Raw genomic sequence first — 18,112 nt, forward strand, 5'->3', positions numbered from 1 at the left:
TATTACATAGCTTTGACAGTCCAGCATATGAATTACGGACCTGCATATCTATTTTATTTGTATGTATCAATTTTTCTAAAAATCTAATTTTAGTTATCTTCTTATTTTCAACATCATCTGCATAAAGCTGGATTCACCTTTCACCCGTACAGGAGTTCAATGGGAACTTCAGCTTAATCAGAATGTTCTGTCTGCAGGAAATAAGAAATATCTGTACCAAACATCAAATCCCCATTAAATTATACTGAATTGCATCTTGTCAAATTTCTATCATAGAGTGGTCCTCGTCTGCGTATTCCCTCTTGTCCAAATAGTTTTCCTCTTGGAAGTTCCACTGACCAATTAAGATCAGCGGGCTGATTCAAATAAGTGCTCTTACAATAATCAGTTTCTTATGAAGAAGCATTAGGATGGTCTCACAGAGTCTTTCAAGTGCACTTCTGAAATATTCTCCAAAGATTTGTTCAATCTCTTACAAAGTACTCCTGATTTCTTACTTAATATCCTTCCAAATATGGCCTGAATAGTCACCATATAAAGCTATCATAGAAAGAAATCCTGTTTGTTTCAGTGCAGAGTGTAATGTCATGCTCTGGCCTAAAAGATACTTCAGAGGCTTTCCCACCCTATGAAAATGGCAGATATCAACTGCTGGCTCAAAAGCTTATATCAGTAAAGCCGAAGCCTCACTTTACTTTAGCCTCAAGAACATTGTCTTTACTGACAATAACAAAAATAGGTCCCACAGTGTTACCAGCTTTACCCTTAACGCAAGTTGTTAGTATGTACATTCTCAGATTCTGTGTACTCTATGAACTATTCCTTCCATAATATGCCATTAACACAGTATGTGGAAATCTAACGTGTGATTATATACTGAAATTCCTTGATTGTACCAGAAGATGTGTAAAGTTGATTTTCCCTTGAAAGCAGTACTCAGTGTATCCACTTATTTCATATGACCCAGCTGCAGCACGTTACTCATGTACAGACTTGAAAGCAGCCAAACATGTTACTTTTTTTCCTAAATGAACTAAAAATGTTAAAAGCACCTAGTACTAATATACAGTATATAACTGAGGCACTGTCATTGTACAGTTTATATTCAACACATTATGTCCTAGTTTCTAGTTTAGTATATCTTTTCATTAATTATAGCATGATTTGACATACTGTCGGCTGTCTGATTTGTGTCGTCCATTCCTCATACACTGAATAACATGTCTTTATGTTGTGTGTGTGTGTGTGTGTGTGTGTGTGTGTGTGTGTGTGTGTGTGTGTGTGTGTGTGTAATATAATATGAGATGTTGAAATGCACTGGCACTACCTTAAACAAACTAAATTCCTGTACCCCATGGCACTAACAGAAATCAATTGTGATTTTGGTTCCATTGCCTGGATGAGCCAGGTGTCATCTTTGTTCTCTGAATGCATATCAAATTAGAGAAACTGAGCATATGTTTGTTATATCCCCTGCCAAGAAGAACCTTTACAACATCTTTTGGTCTGTAGGTTTCCATATAATCCACTCAGACAAGCAAAGGTGCAAAATATCACATACCAATGGGTGTTTTGCATTTACCTGTGATGTTACATATGGAATGGCAGCTTAACTCAAGTGAGAGCTGTGTAAACTCTGGACATGCAGGGATCCAAGGTGAAGGAGGCATTGGGGGTGGAGGCAGAGTGTACATCTAATGAATCAAGATGCCTTGGTGGTGACTCACCAAAGATCATACTCTTTTCCCCTTTCTGACCCTGTTTGCCTTCCACCTCCTCCTGACACATGCCTCCATTATGACTCTCATTTCTGCTGCTGTCTCTGCCTGGCTACCTCCACCTTTTTGTGCATTTGTCCCTCGCTACCTGTCTCTCAGCCTTCCAATCTAACCTCCCATACAAGGATATACTCTGCTCACGTTTTCACTCACACTGCCATATCTGTAATGCCTCTCTCTCAGCACATCACCCCAGTGGAGCTATTTTCAGAAGGTCAGGTCTTCTCTCAAAAGGACTTGGAAGAGAAAAAAGGATGAGGCTGGCTTGATCAATGATAAAAATTTACTTTACAGAAGAAGTTTCTGTCCACCATTGCTTGGACATTCATTTCATTTTAAGTGTGAAATGATTTAATCATAGATTGATATCACAGTATGATTATGTGAAAGAGGCCTTGATTTCTCTGTTTGAAAAACCGCACCTTAGGAATAGGCTGTCATTATGAGAAGTAATGCTGCAACAGAAAATTATTTTTCATGTGTTACATTTGTTACCTTCATTGATTTCTGCTGGCACTCAACTCCTTGCTAAAGAACAGCTGATGCAAGGCACTTTTGCAGTTTACAATATTAAAAGATCTACCCTCAACATTAGTAGGTTTTGAAGCACTGGGTCTTGATTTCAGACAGAGGAAGACATCAGCAGCTTCTCATTTCTAACCAGTGACTTTCAGTTTTGCTGGCAACTGTTGCCAGCAGATTTGTGGGTAGCTAATTAAGCTAATGTTAGCTGCATGAGTTGGGTTGAAACATCTTCAGGTGCTGTTTCAAACTGACTTGTTCTAAAACTAGAATCTTGCAAAAGGGCTCCTGAATATGTAGGCCTGCATATACACAATATTACACAATATACACATACAGGCAGAGCCGTCGCATGGACTGTGCGAACTGTGCAACCGCACAGGGCCTCGCACCACTAGGGGGCCTCGTACCTGCAATCCTGCAGTTTTTTTGTTTGTTTGTTTGTTTGTTTGTTTGTTATTTGAATAGATAAATACATTAGCTATATGTGATTTTGTCTGTCTCTGTCAAGGTCATATTAAAAACAAACAAGTAAAAACAAATCAAACAAATTAAGCAGGTTTTTCATTGTCGCTCTGTCATTAGGCCTCACTGAAGCACGTCTGAGCAAGTCCGAATCTCAGGATGCACCGGATCTCTTCACAGAGTTGAGGATACTTTGAGAGATAATCCCAAAGGGAACAACTACAGCACTTGAAACACTTCGATACCTCAGAGGGATTGAAGGAACTTTCCCTAACTGTGAGATTGCGCTCAGGATCCTTTTGACTTTTCCAGTAACAGTGGCATCGCACGAGCAAAGCTTTCTGAAACTAATTAAAAACTATTTGCGCACCTCCATGTCACAGGACAGACTGTGCAGACTTGCCCTGCTATCAGTTGAAAAGGACATTGCATCCAGACTGGATTATAAAGATCTTATTGCTGAGTTTGAGGGCAAGAAGGCAAGGAAAGTGACTCTGACATGATCAGTTTCTGCGCAATGTTTGCATGGTGAGTCCGTCTTTTTTGTTAGAGTTACAGCACAGTAAATATGTTGTGTATAGTTATAATGAACATGAACGTATATTATGAATGAAAAGTGTCCTAATCTACTTAAAATGAAATCACTTAAAATGTCAAGATGCCAAAAATAAAGTGACTGAGCTGACTTGATGTAAAGCCACTCGTTGCACAGTTGATCCCCCCCCCCGATAAATAGCAAAAAGTCATAGCTGAGACTGTGTATGATTATGCTGTATTATTCTACTTGGTAAAAACATATTGCACCGGGATTATGTCTGCAGTAGAACTAGAATAGCTGTGTCCGTGTGACTGCTATTCATGCACAATTGCGCATCCATGTCAAAGAGCAGGGCCTCGCTTTTCAAGTTCGCACAGGGCCTGACACCCCCCCTGCGACGGCCCTGCATACAGGGGCGGGGCTTGCAGACAGGCAAGCCAGGCAGTTGCTTGGAGCCCCGGCCATTAGGGGGTCCCTGGCCACTTATTTACAACAACGATTATTGATAGGCCTGGGCTTTCAGGGACCTCTATTGGTTCCTGGACCTCACTTTGAGAACCACTAATCTATTTTTTCAGTATTCATCTCAAATGTCCTGGAATTTCGAATTTCCCCTCGTTGGACTAATAAAGGAATATTGAATTGAATTGAATTGAATTGAATTGAATTGAATTGAATTGAATTGAATTGAATTGAATTGAATTGAATTGAATTGAATTGAATTGAATTGAACTGAATTGAATTGAATTGAATTGAACTGCGCATTGTGTGCAAAAACCAAATTTTTGCGACGCGTGGGGTGGGGGCTCCAGGGATTTCTTGCTTGGAGCCCCAAGAGACCCGAGCAACGGCACTGTGCACATACACAATATTATGCTAAAAGAGATTACAGCTGCATGTTTCAGGCAATAAGTCAACATCCTCCCTAGTTGATGATCCATGTAACATTGGAACACATGAAAATAAAATGCGATCACGTGTAACACTACTATATTCTGCAGTAGTCTTAAAAGTATGACCAGGAAAAGTGTGAGATCAGACTGTTATTTTAACATCACTCTGTCTGTCTGGCTGCTTACTTGTTCATCTTTTCAAACAGTAACCTCTGTTTCAATTTTTATGTTACAAGACAAAAGGATTTTAGGATGAGGCTGGGGTTGGCTGAGCTTGTTAGATTGTCAAGGTTCATTAGAAAGCATCACTGGGCCAGTAGTGGATAGCATCCAGGAGCGGGAAATCTCAGATATGTAGCCTACACACAGTACAATGGCCACTGCTTTTCATTGGAACGATGCATCAGTGTGGCTGCCAGTAGCAGTTTGGTTTGTGAGGACTTGATGAGCAAAAAAGACATAAAAACTCAAGTTACAAGATCAAGTCGTATAGTTCTGTCAGTCTTCACAATTCTGTTTTTATTACAGTTATACTGAGTCACATTTATTTACATATGCAGTTTTACATGCTTCTACAATACTGGAAGATACAGTAAGTCACGTTGGTGCCATGAAATGGCTTCAAGACTTTAAAGTAGATCATTTAGGACTACTTAACACAATAAAACAAATACCATTTTCAGCATCTTACTGATACATTATATTGATTTAATAAAAATGTTCATCTTTTTGACTCTATCTGATCTAAGTTATCTTATTTAGTATCAGGACAGTTAGTTAGCTTTATGTTAGCTTAAAAGAAGGATTATTTTTTGCGATATATCAGTAACAGTAACAGTACAATCATATTCTTAATCTTATTACACACACACACACACACACACACACACACACACACACACACACACACACACACACACACACACACACGGTATGCATACCACATTTAAATTTATGGCCACAATCCACGTGCAACTATTCTGCAGCAGAAGCGAAATTGTTAAATGGATTAGATGGTTAGATTATTAGATGTTGGATCTTATTTTCCACATTTGGACCAATAAGCTTGTAATATTACCAGGTGTTATTATTAAAATGTAACTAAATGAGAAATTTGTCTGACAGACAGAAAGAAAAAAAAGGAAAAGAGTGTGTCAGTGCACTGACCGTCCTTGTGCTGATATCAGAAATGGACCTACTGATGAAACAGAAAAACACAAAAATGGATGAAATAACATGCGTCACAGCCTTGGTGAGGCAGCCCTTCAAGGTTATAACAACAGTGCTCCTTGTTGCTACACTCAACCCACTGCATAAATCCTCTTGAATATAGGTTCACCTCATCTCTTAAATCAGTGCGTTTTGTTGATATGCTGGAGCAAAATGATGACCAAAAAAAAAAAGACAAATCATCTTCTAAAAGGCTTTTGAACAAGACGGTTGTTTAACCCAGCGGAGTGAGGAACAAGTAAGGCTTTTATATTATTCTTTAAATCAAGCTTTTACATGTACAATATCTTATCAAGGCAGCGACACTCAAACTAAAAGTGAATCTATATTTGAATACAGAATATAGGAGTACATTACTGTAAGTGGATGCTCACATAACTGTAAGCATCCAGACAGTGACAGAGATTTTAAAGTATATTGTAGCTACATAATAAAGTTGTTCAGATTAATATGTCTGACCATGGCTTACCTGGAAGAGAGGAACAAACCAATAAAGGTTACATAGGAGAATGTATTGCTGAGAAACCTTTTACCTTAAAATACAAGCTGAAAGAACCACTTAGATGTGAGGCTGCTGTATAATGAAGAGACAGCATGCAGAGGTGGATAGGCTGACACTGTCTAGATGTAACTAGATCTCCATTCATTACCATTCCTGCTCCCACTTTGTGCACTTCAGGCTGAATCATATCTCTTTGATCACCTTTCAATGGGAGCTCACTGTTGAGTGATGGTTCTTCCTTCGTCATGAAATGGCAACAAAATAGAAAATGGGAGCAAAATAGACTTTTTCGTATCCTCCACCCCATTTCTATGAAGTTTACAATCATATTTCGTCCAAAAACCTCCATCAGTGACACATTCGTTGTCTCCAGCTGTATGCCTTGTGCGATATATGCACAAACATTCTTTCTCTTTCTAGCTAATGACATTTAGTGATATGACGTAGGTGCTACAGCTGTATAGAGACCCTTTGTCAGCATTTGCAAAGCCAGCTGTTTGATCTTCAGGACATGAAAAAAGATGCACAAGATAACGTAAGGAGGGAGGCAATGCAATAAGATGTGTGTGAGTTTTAGTATTGGGAAGGAGGAGGGCAGAGAGAGAAAAGGCCAGAGTGCAAAGAAAATGTGTGCATAAGTAGCTCTGATGGTGAATCCTTGTTTGAGCTGTTGATGCGTTTCATGTGATGTGTATTTCTTTCTTATATCATGCCTGATTATTTGCTACAAGCTGTGACCCAGTAGGCCGATGTTATAAAGCAGGGAGACTTACACTATCTGGCCAAATTTGTCTACACACCCAATTGGGCAAGGACACTTTTGTGCACATACTACTTTTGGCTTGGTGTGTTTCACGGCTGAAGGAAGTTTTCACTAATGTTACCAAGTTCTTCATCAAGGGAGAACTGTTGGGTCTCTGTAGATTAAGAAAATGGTCCTGACCTGCTCTATATGGAAGTGTCCTGAGACAATGTCTGTTGTGCTTTGATGTTATACAAATCAAATTGGACTGAATTGAATGGTATGGGCTCAGTTCCAGTGAAGGGACAACGTAATGCTTTGGAAGCACTTAGAAGTCAGAGCATAAAATAATATTTTAGACAATGAGTTTTTCTAACTTTGTGGCATCAGTTTGGCAAGGCCTTCTCCTCTCCTGTTTCAACATGACAGTGCCTCTGTGCACAAAGCCAGGTCCATAAAGGCATGAATTTCCCAGTTTGGTGTAGAAGAACTTGACTGCCCTGGACAGAGCCTTGTCCTCAACCTCATCCAGCAAGTGCAAGACAGGCCAAGATGAGTGGCAAACTAAAGGCTTCAAAGTGCTTCAAAGAGAAAGTTTGTTGGATCATTGGACATTTCTCACAACCCCTTCCAATGAGTGTCATGTCAACAATCGAGTACAACACAATGAGTGCTTTTGAGAAGAGACTTGCAAATGTGTGGGCTGTAAACCCAGTTTGAACAACTCTCATTCTGAACAGCTATAAAGACAGTCTTAGTTAGAGGACATGTCATATGAGCTAGTTCATATCAAGCATACCTCTGCCTTTGTTTCCTTTGAAGGGAATTCTCAGTGTTAAAGCATACAATGATGTTTTAGACAATAGTGTGCTCAAACTTTGTAGGAGGAGTTTGGCACGTGTGAAGCTTCTTTGTTTCGAGAATTTGTAGCTTTTCTGCTCCCTTTTAAGGTTGAAGAGTTTAGTGTTGATTTTTGAACAAAACAGACATGAGTCAATGAGGGGATAAAGATGAAACTTTAATGATTCCTGAGGCAAAATGCGCCAATGCAGCAGCAAAGGATACACACAGAATGCAAATGTGGTAAGAGACAGATTAGAGGTGAATGTGTGAGAAATGCATGTGGTTTTTTTCCAGTGTTAACTGCCTTAAAAAACAGGAATGGCGCCATAGAGATGCTCTTTATCTTTACAATGGGATTGAAAATGCTTGATGAGTGTAAATCAACTTTATTTTGTCATTTAATCGATAATTTGTCCTTAAGTCTGATGACATCTGAATAATATATATAACACACACACACACACACACACACACACACACACACACACAGTTGCATTTATGGGGAAATTACATAGACTCATTCATTTGCTGGAGATTGATGTAAATTGGTACCTTTTTTATTTACCAGCACCCCAAACAGAAGCACCAGGACCATGAAAAAAGTAAAAACTGGCAACATATCACACTTTGGGCTCTTCTTATATGTACTTCCCTTTAACAGAAGAACACATGTGTGCACACACACACACACACACACACACACACACACACACACACACACACACACACACACACACACACACACACACACAGAGAGAGAGAGAGAGAGAGAGAGAGAGAGAGAGAGAGAGAGAGAGAGAGAGAGAGAGAGAGAGAGCCACACCAAACACAATGAAATGATTTCCTGAACACCACCTGTGGAGATAATCGCATGCTCTGTCATTAACTGGTCAATAAATCCCTGACTGTGAACAGCACAGATGACAATATGAACATGCCTTTTCCCAGGTTTGTCTGCCCAGACTGTTGTTATTGGGGTTATTATTACTTGTTATTTTTAATGTTGTACTAAAAAGCTGAGAAGTAGGTTGGACCTGTGGCTGCAGCTCATGGATCAGGTGGACTCTTTCTTAAGTGAAAGTGAGGGGGAAGCTGAGGAACATGCAGTGCTTTTGCATCTTAAATTACAAAAAAGTCTAAATTTTATTAAAGCTGGCGGCAGGGGGATTGCAGTGTTGGTCGGTTGTTCTGTCAACTGCTTTCCAGACTGAGAACGTCTTGATATATATTAAATGGACTGCTGTAACAGGATAAATTGTGATACATTTGGTGATATCTGCGACCATTGTTTTCGATATAAACCCATCCTTCTATATAAGCCCACTAAGCAGCAGCATCTTGGTCTCAGGGTGAGATGCTTAATGCACAACACAAGGACCCTGGAACGCACTCACCTAAATGGAATGCAGTCGTTTTCAATGTCAGAATTATCACAACTTTTCTTTTCCTGCTAACATGCCAAAATATCTGCTGTGAAGAGGGTCTATTTGACAGTATTTGGGATCCACTTTGGGGCCGACAAGAAAAAGAGCGATCAGAGGGTTTTGAATAAAAACTTGGTATAATAATTACAATCATCTTCAGTCCGCAGCTTGGCAGGAATTTAAACTCAAAGCCCAGATCAGAGTATTTCCTTCATTTAATTATGATCAGAATTTTTTTCTAAAGTGCTTTCATAACTGTAAGAACACTATTGTATGATAATGGTTGATCTAACTATTTTGAAGTTGAAGGGCAAAATATTAGATGAGCTGGTAGACCTTGAATGAAAGGTCTCATGACTCATCAAAGAGAAAATTGTGCTGGAAATGATGAACTCCAAATGGTACATGAATCATACAGGATTCAACACTTGAAACATTGGAAGGAAGGTGACTGAGTCCATGCAACACATTCAGCAGAAGCAGGAGGACTATAGTTACGGATTTGAATAGCTTGTCTTTCCACAGGTGACACATCAAGCAAACATTCTTATCCTGCTCAAAGTGAAAATAGACAGGATTGGATGGACACATTACCAACAATCTGGATCAATGCGCTGCAATTTCTTGTAAATCGCTTTGGCAATAATTGAGTGTCTGGAAGCCCTGGACAAACATCCTCTGTCTGACAAAAACACTTACAGAAAAATTGCTTGCAAGTTCCAGATGTGCCTGCATGGCTGTAAATCATGAAGTCCACCAACCCCCTCCCGCACGCTGAAAACAGGACATATGTGAAAAGGCCATTTTGTGACAAACCGTATGCAGGGAGCAGCCTTTTGCCTGTTGGTTTCCCTTCAATTTGACCTTCGCTCGAGGGATTTCTTTGTTGAGGAAGCAGTCACGCTGTATCAGCTGAGGCCAGACTGAACGGCTGGTCATTGTCAGACAATACACTCCTCCTACACTCCAATACACTCCTCTACACCGTGCACAGAGAAGAAGACTAAGGCAAGAATGAAAAACTGAAACACTGTGCTAGCCTAACTGAAGCTAACCTTAACACAAACAGCATCACTTTAATATGGTCCAATACCAAAGATAACACTAAAAATCCCATGTGAGTCTCAACACCTTGAGTACTTAACATTAACATTAATGTCTAGGTAGCTATAGTTTCCATGTTAATCAGATGTTTAATCTTGACAGAACGCTATCTTGGCTAATTATGAATGCTACCATGGTGAACCAGTCGGACTGCCCTGAGGTGAAGGTCCCCATCCCTCTCTTCTTTGCCATCGGTGTAGTGAGCCTGGCTGAGAACCTGCTTGTTGTGGTGGCCGTCATACGGAACAGGAACCTACACCTGCCCATGTACTGCTTCATCTGCAGCCTGGCAGGCTTCAACACCATCGCCAGCCTATCCAAAACCTGCGAGAATGTGATGATTGGGTTTGCTGATGTGGGACAGCTGGAGAAGAAAGGTTCCTCAGAGAGGAAGCTGGATGACGTGATGGACTCCCTGCTGTGTATGTCATTTGTGGGCTCCATTTCCAGTTTCCTGGCTATTGCAGTGGACCGGTATGTATGCAGGGCTTGGATTTGCACACAGAAATGTTTAAAATACTTTTAAACCATATATTTAAGAGAGTGAAGGATAGAGTTGAATCTGCGATGGTATGAATATTTTCCACCCTAGCCCACTAATCCACAGAATCCCCATTTCAAAGGCATCACAATGCTGAAAGCTATTTTGTTCCATTTCAAAGACAAACCGGCTTCAGTGACTGTAAAGGAAACCCGAGCCATGGCTGACATACTATAGATTGTAGAACAGAGTTAAGTGATTTAAGTAATCTGTTTACTGCTGGCCGTTTTGAACTCTTTCTCTGTGGATTGTGGGCCTTATAACCAATTAGCATCTTCTCATATTTAAATTCAAAGCATCAGGTCTCACTAACTAGTACTCCAGGGAGGATTTGAAAGAGTGTGAACTTTTCTCTGGGCTCTAATTCATACATTCACAGCTTATATAAAGCAGTGCTGAATGTTTTACCTCAAGTCATGCACACTGTACATTACTGTCATGTTACTGTTCACCACGTTTTTCACACCTTCCAGCCAGCTACTCAGATCAGATCATGCCAGTGCGGTATGTCAACATGTAGTGACTCAAAGCATGCCTGTAATCCATCACATGCAGGAGTGTTCAAATGCTCTTGGGAAGCTTTGACATTTTAAGCCTGGGGATATAGGCCTTTGACAGCTGAAATGTAAAACTTAAAATCTAGGGTCATGTATTACAGATGGCCTGGACAGACTCTAGTTCAGCTTCTAGTTCTAACGTCATTGAGCTGAGATGAACTGCGGAGTCAGGAGATCATTCTCTGGGTTTGTCACATTTCACATACTAATTAATCCTGAAAACAGTGTGTCAACGTGAAAGGGGTCCCTTGTAGTGATGAACCTAGAGGACTAGAAACTGACACCCGAATCTGCAGCTCTGCTTGACTTTATGAGATTTATAATGAGTATTTTATTTATTTATTTATTTATTTATTTTTTTTCTGATCAAATGACAATGTGTAATGGATGTCACTGGAATTGATGGTAAAGCAGCTGTTTTCAAGGAAAAAGATCTAAAAACCCTCTGTGCACTTCCTGCCCAGCAGGACAGACACAGACAGACACAGTTGGGGACTAGCTGATGAACACAGTGGAGCATTTAGCTGTTAAAGAGCCAGATATTTCCCTCAGGACTCGGTAGAGACCAAAAACAGAGCAAAAACGACTGTGAATATTGGAAGCATTGCCTAGTGTCTGTTGCATGTGCAGATAAGCATTGCTAACAAGCTCGCCATATCGACTTAAAGGAGCAGTGTGTAGTATTTAGCGACATCTAGTGGTGAGGTTGCAGATTGCACCCAACTGCATGCCCCTCGTGAAAGGCTCTCTCTAAAGTCAGTATTTGGCTTGTGTGTTCTGGGCTACTGTAGAAACAAGGTGGTGCAGCATGACAGATTCTCTAGGAGAGGACCCCCTTCCTCTTTAGCAATGAAGAGCTCATTCTAAGGTACTGAAAACACAATGATACTTATTTCAGGTAATTGTACATGAATATAATCATAACTTATAACACTATCTTACATTTGTGCCAATAAATTCCCCTAAATCCTACACACTGGACCTTTAGAAGATGACTTGTCAATGTTTTATTCAAAACTTGCTTCCGCTGCCCACAAGTGATTGAAAAATTTAAAGGTTTCAAGCATCTAAATGAAATGGAGAGGACTAAAGATAATTTGAGCAAATGATAAAATAATTTGTTTTCACTTTCAGTTACATCACCATCTTCCATGCACTGCGATACCATAACATCATGACAATGCAGCGCACAGGGGCCATCTTGGGTGTCATTTGGACAACATGTGGGTTGTCAGCTGTGCTCATGGTGAGGTTCTTCGCCTACAAGTTCATCATGATCTGCTTCATTGTCTTCTTCATCGTCTCCCTGGTGATCATCTGCTTCCTCTATGTCTACATGTTCATGTTGGCTCGCATCCATGCCAGGAAGATCGCTGCTCTGCCCACTAGCAGTAGGGGCAGGGATCAGCATCAGCGGTGGCGGGGCAACAGTATGAGAGGGGCCCTGACTCTCACCATTCTGTTTGGTGTGTTCATGGTGTGTTGGGCGCCATTTTTCGTCCACCTCATCATCATTATGGTGTGTCCCATGAACCCATACTGTGAATGTTACCGATCACTATTCCAGCTGCACATGGTGCTGATGATGAGCCACGCCCTCATCGACCCGGCCATCTATGCCTTGCGCAGTGCTGAGCTCAGACACACCTTCAGTAGGATGCTGCTTTGTTCTGATTGTAGGCTGTGCTCATAGAGAAAATGTATTTGAACTTTTTATTTTAGCCTTTGTTTAGTTACAGAAGCATGCAGTTGCTCTTTATCTGCAGTGTGCTTTACATTTGGGGGGTACATAGATTTACACCTCAGAGGTAACAATATAGAGATACTCTGCCTCTGAAAAGCTGTGGGTGGCCAAGGGCCTCTGCATCATGTCATCTCCTTTGTGTTTGAATGGACATGTGACTGCTCATGTGTGTTTGCATGCAACTCTGCAAATCTCAGCATTTATGTGTTTTTTGTTTTTTTTTTATTAAAACTGCCATCTGTCCATTTTCTCTCTGCCTTGCTGGCTATTTAACTATCCATCCCTCCTCCAACCTCCTTTTCCCTGAGGACTTGGATGTAATGTGTTTTCACTCCTAGTGTCAATCTCCTTAATCCTGTTTTATAAGGACGCATCTGAATCACATTCACATGACACACATACTTACCAGAACCTGTTTTTCTCAAAGGGCACAGGATTCCCATCACTCACAGGACCACGGTGTTAAAACAGTTACTGATGCAAACAATAATATGAAACCAGCTCACCATTTTACCTTTTGCTTTTATTCAGAACCATAAATAAAGGATTATTTTTATTCAACATGGACAACAGTGACATAAGGCATTTCAGTCGAAGCTCACCTTCATGTTTTTGCATGCCATCACTTGAACATAAACATGAAAGACGTCCCAACAGCTATTAATATGTCTCACTGTACATAAACGTAAGCCTGAGCATGCAGTTAGCACATGGGCTTTAGCTTTGCCCAGTGTCATATCACAATCAATGTTTTTGCTGCTGTTTCTGTGGGGACAAGAACTGAGCATTTCACAATCAACAATAACAATGAATCACAGATATGTCATGCTGGAGGTGAATGCACAAGAAGCAAAATGGTACTACTGTTTTTCTTAATTAAATAAACCTATGAAGAAAAGCAAAAAAAACCCTTATATCATTGGGTCTTAATAAAAGCTTTTGTCTATGTAGGAGCATGGTGTACATTTGAATGCATATTGATGTGCTCTTCTCCATAATTGCAAAGCACTTATATTAAACATTAACGGAAGCTACAGCAAGGCTATTACAACACAGTTCAGAAGAAACATCCTTTTAACACTGAATAATTACTCTGTTGATGTTTGCTCCAAAAAGATCTCTTATTTTACAGTCTGTGTGCAGAAAATATCTTACAGTTAGTCTGATTGTACAAATAATACAAATAGCTTGTTCTTTTTTGCAATAAACATAACTGTGTAACAAATGTTTTGAGGGAGACAGACCAATCATTGTTGTTGTAGGGAGGTAGGTGCCCCTAACACACAGAGAAGAACAACACTGTGAAGCTATTTGTACATTCATTTTTACATTTCAAGTGTAACCGTAGAGCATATTTCTATCACGTAACACAGACCCCGGGCCATGGAGGCGGTCTGAAAAGATCATAGGGGGCACACTGTAGTAGAGCAGCTATGCCACTGAGCACTAGCAGAGTTGAGGAAGCTGCTTAGACAAATCATCTAAGGCCTCGGATATGTTAGCTTTTGGTTTCTGAGGTTTCAAGAGGTGTAAACACATATTCCACCAAAGGGACAGTCTGTCAATTAGGTATATTATGAGGAACATGATCTGCTCAAAAGTGAATCCTAACTTTATGTAGTTGGATTGAATATTAGTTTAAAACCCTTTGACAGAGTGTGAAATTGGTTTTGCGCTCCCTTTCCTTTGTTTCATTAAACATATGATTGCCTCTGTGGTACTTGCTTGTTTGGAGTGTTTATATACACTTGCTTTTTAACAATGCACTCATGTAGATGACTGCAATGTCCTCTGTATTAAATGGCAAAGAAGTTTGTCATTGTCTTTCAAAATGACATGTGAGAGCATTTTTGATCTGATTCTCTTATTGGCAGTACAGTAATATCTGCCTCAATTTGGGTTAAGTTCAGACTCAAAGACTAACTTAATTTTAAGAACAGACTGTGGTCATGGTTAAAAGTGACCAACGTTGACTGCTGGTAGAAAATGGGAAACAGCAGAAACTCGACCGCACTGAACATGCCACCTCCTCCTTAGCTAATGTGTCACAAATAATGCCAAACTTCTTCTGTTTTTGTTCCTGAAGTGAAAGGAGGATAATTTGAAACTGCCACCAGTTTAGTTGAATAAACCTGTTATTTTAGCAATTTATACAAACAACTAAATGGGCTTTTAGACTCAAAACAGCCTTGTGTTAAACAAAATGCAGCGGGCTGTGTTGATGAGGGTATGCTGCTTCAGGTTAGATAATGAGACAATGAGACAATGAGATAATGAGACAATGATATATATATGTATATATTTGTTCTAATACTGCTGCTTTTCTTGCGAGTTTGTCTCTTACGTTTATGTACTTTGTGGCCTACTTCCTGTGCACTTGTAGAAAAATCATATTCACTAAACAGATCAGAGCTGAATCATCTCTGACTGACTCCACATGATCTTCCTTGAAAACTCGACATTTTACACAACAACAGATTACTATAGTAAAATGTCAAATGTCAAATGTATTGACAATGAGGTGGAGACTAAACTATTAATGTATAGTTAAAGAAGTAAGCATACTCCTCAATTATCAAACTCAAGATGGACAGTAAAATCAATGCAGCAGAACCAGAGATATTGTTATTTTTATTCCAAGTATTCATTTTCCTTGTCAAAACCCAGTGCTTATATAACCCACAATGTTACTCGACTGTGTGGCAGTAGTAGCTGCTAATGTAACCTGGAGCTGCTAGCCTCAAGCAGAGATGAGAAGCAGGCTACAGAAGTCTGGTCAAATGCCTGCCGGGGGCCAGAGCGGGCGACGTCGAATCAAATTTGAAACTGCTGGCTAAGGATAAGCGTAAATACCGTAAGATTGTTATTCACGTCGGCGGTAATGACACCCGGTTACGCCAATCGGAGGTCACTAAAATTAATGTGGAATCGGTGTGTACATATGCTAAAACGATGTCGGACTCCGTAGTTTTCTCTGGACCCCTGCCAAATCTGACCAGTGATGATATGTTTAGCCGCATGTCATCGTTCAATCGCTGGCTGTCGAGGTGGTGTCCAGCAAACGGTGTGGGCTTCATTGATAATTGGCAGACTTTCTGGGGAAGACCTGGTCTGATTAGGAGAGACGGCATCCATCCCACTTTGGAGGGAGCAGCTCTCATCTCTAGAAATCTGACCGATTTTATTTATGAACCTAACCCCTGACAACTCAGAGTTGAGACCAGGAGGCAGAGCTGCAGTCCTACACGCTTCTCTGCGCCTCCATTAGAGCAGTTACCCACCCAACACTCCATAGAGACTGTGTCTGCCCCCCGACCACGTAAACTAAGTAAACCAAAAGTACAGAGGAGTTAAACATAAGAATCTAATTAAAATTAGAACAACCTCTGCAATAGTACAACAAGATAGGAGAATTAAATGTGGACTCCTTAACATCAGATCTCTGTCCTCTAAAGCTGTTCTAGTAAATGAGTTAATATCAGACCATAATGTTGATTTATTTTGTCTGACTGAAACCTGGCTGTGTCCTGAAGAGTATGTGAGCCTAAATGAAGCTACTCCTCCGAGCCATATTAATACCCACATTCCTCGTGGCAGCGGCAGAGGAGGTGGAGTTGCAGCCATTTTTGACTCAAGCCTTTTGATCAACCCTAAACCTAAACTCGACTATAACTCATTTGAAAGCCTTGTTCTCACTCTTTCTCATGAGAAATGGAAAACAGTGCAGCCACTTTTATTTGTTGTAGTATACCGCTCTCCTGGTCCTTACTCCGAATTTATAGCTGAGTTCTCAGAGTTTTTATCAAGTTTAGTTCTTGAAGCAGATAAAGTAATTATTGTAGGTGACTTTAATGTACATGTCGACGTTGATAATGACAGCCTTAGCACTGCGTTTATCTCAGTATTAGACTCAGTTGGCTTCCGCCAGAATGTACATGAACCGACTCACTGTTTTAACCACACCCTCGACCTTGTTCTGACATATGGCATTGAAATCGAAGACTTAATAGTCTCCTCACAGAATCCTCTTTTATCAGACCATCATTTAATAACTTTCGAATTCATATTACCAGACTACCAGCCAGTAGGCAAAAATTCTTATACCAGACTCCTGTCTGATAGTGCTGTAGCTAAATTTAAGGATATGATCCCATCAGTATTTAATTCAATGCCATGTCTCAATACAACAGAGGATCCCTATGCTAACGTTAGTCCCTCCCAGATTGACTTCCTGGTTGATAGTGCTACAGGATCGTTGCGTATGACACTTGACTCTGTTGCTCCCCTAAAAAAGAAGAAAATTAAACAGAGGAGGTTAGCTCCATGGTATACTCCTCAAACCCGCAAATTAAAGCAAACTTTACGGAAAATAGAAAGGAAATGGCGTTCTACCAATTTGGAAGAATTTCGGTCCGCCTGGCAAGACAGTCTTAAAATATACAGGAAAGCCCTCCGCAGTGCCAGGGCAGCCTATTACTCTGCACTAATAGAGGAAAATAAGAACAATCCCAGGTTTCTCTTCAGCACTGTAGCCAGGCTGACAGAGAGCCATAATTCTGTTGAACCATGTATTCCTTTAGCTCTGAACAGTAATGACTTCATGAGCTTCTTTAATGATAAAATTCTAACTATTAGAGACAGAATTCATCGACTCCTGCCGTTAACAGGTACTGTTTTGTCTTCAAACGCAGAAATCGTAGAAACTGTTACTCAGTCTGTCGCAGTTTTAGACTGTTTTACATCTGTTGACCTTCACCAACTAATTTCAATAATTTCATCATCAAAATCATCTACCTGTATTTTAGATCCTATCCCGACTAAGCTGTTTAAAGAAGTATTACCTCTAATTGACTCTTCAGTTTTAGACATGATCAATCTCTCTTTATCAACAGGCTACGTACCACAGTCCTTTAAAGTAGCTGTGATAAAACCGCTACTGAAAAAGCCTACTCTTGATCCAGGGGTTTTAGCCAACTATAGACCGATATCCAACCTTCCCTTTCTCTCAAAAACTCTTGAGAAAGCAGTTGCCAATCAGCTGTGCGACTTTCTAAACAATAATAGTTTATTCGAGGATTTCCAGTCAGGATTTAGAGTGCATCATAGCACAGAGACAGCACTGGTTAAAGTTACAAATGACCTTCTAATTGCATCTGATAAAGGATTTGTCTCTGTACTAGTCTTATTGGATCTTAGTGCTGCATTTGACACCATTGACCATGGCATCCT

The 18,112-nt window shown here is 40.2% G+C and overlaps 1 protein-coding gene across 1 annotated transcript; it reads left to right on the forward strand.

Moving 5' to 3' along the window:
• Window positions 1-10,162: 10,162 nt before the first annotated feature.
• Window positions 10,163-12,832, forward strand: mc2r (melanocortin 2 receptor). The gene is made up of 2 exons (XM_070966796.1): window positions 10,163-10,515; window positions 12,274-12,832. Exons 1-2 carry the CDS (start codon window positions 10,163-10,165, stop codon window positions 12,830-12,832), a joined length of 912 nt encoding a protein of 303 aa, XP_070822897.1.
• The last annotated feature ends 5,280 nt before the right edge of the window (window positions 12,833-18,112 follow it).

This window comes from Chaetodon trifascialis, chromosome 7, assembly GCF_039877785.1.
Source record: "Chaetodon trifascialis isolate fChaTrf1 chromosome 7, fChaTrf1.hap1, whole genome shotgun sequence".
NCBI lineage: Eukaryota > Metazoa > Chordata > Actinopteri > Chaetodontiformes > Chaetodontidae > Chaetodon > Chaetodon trifascialis.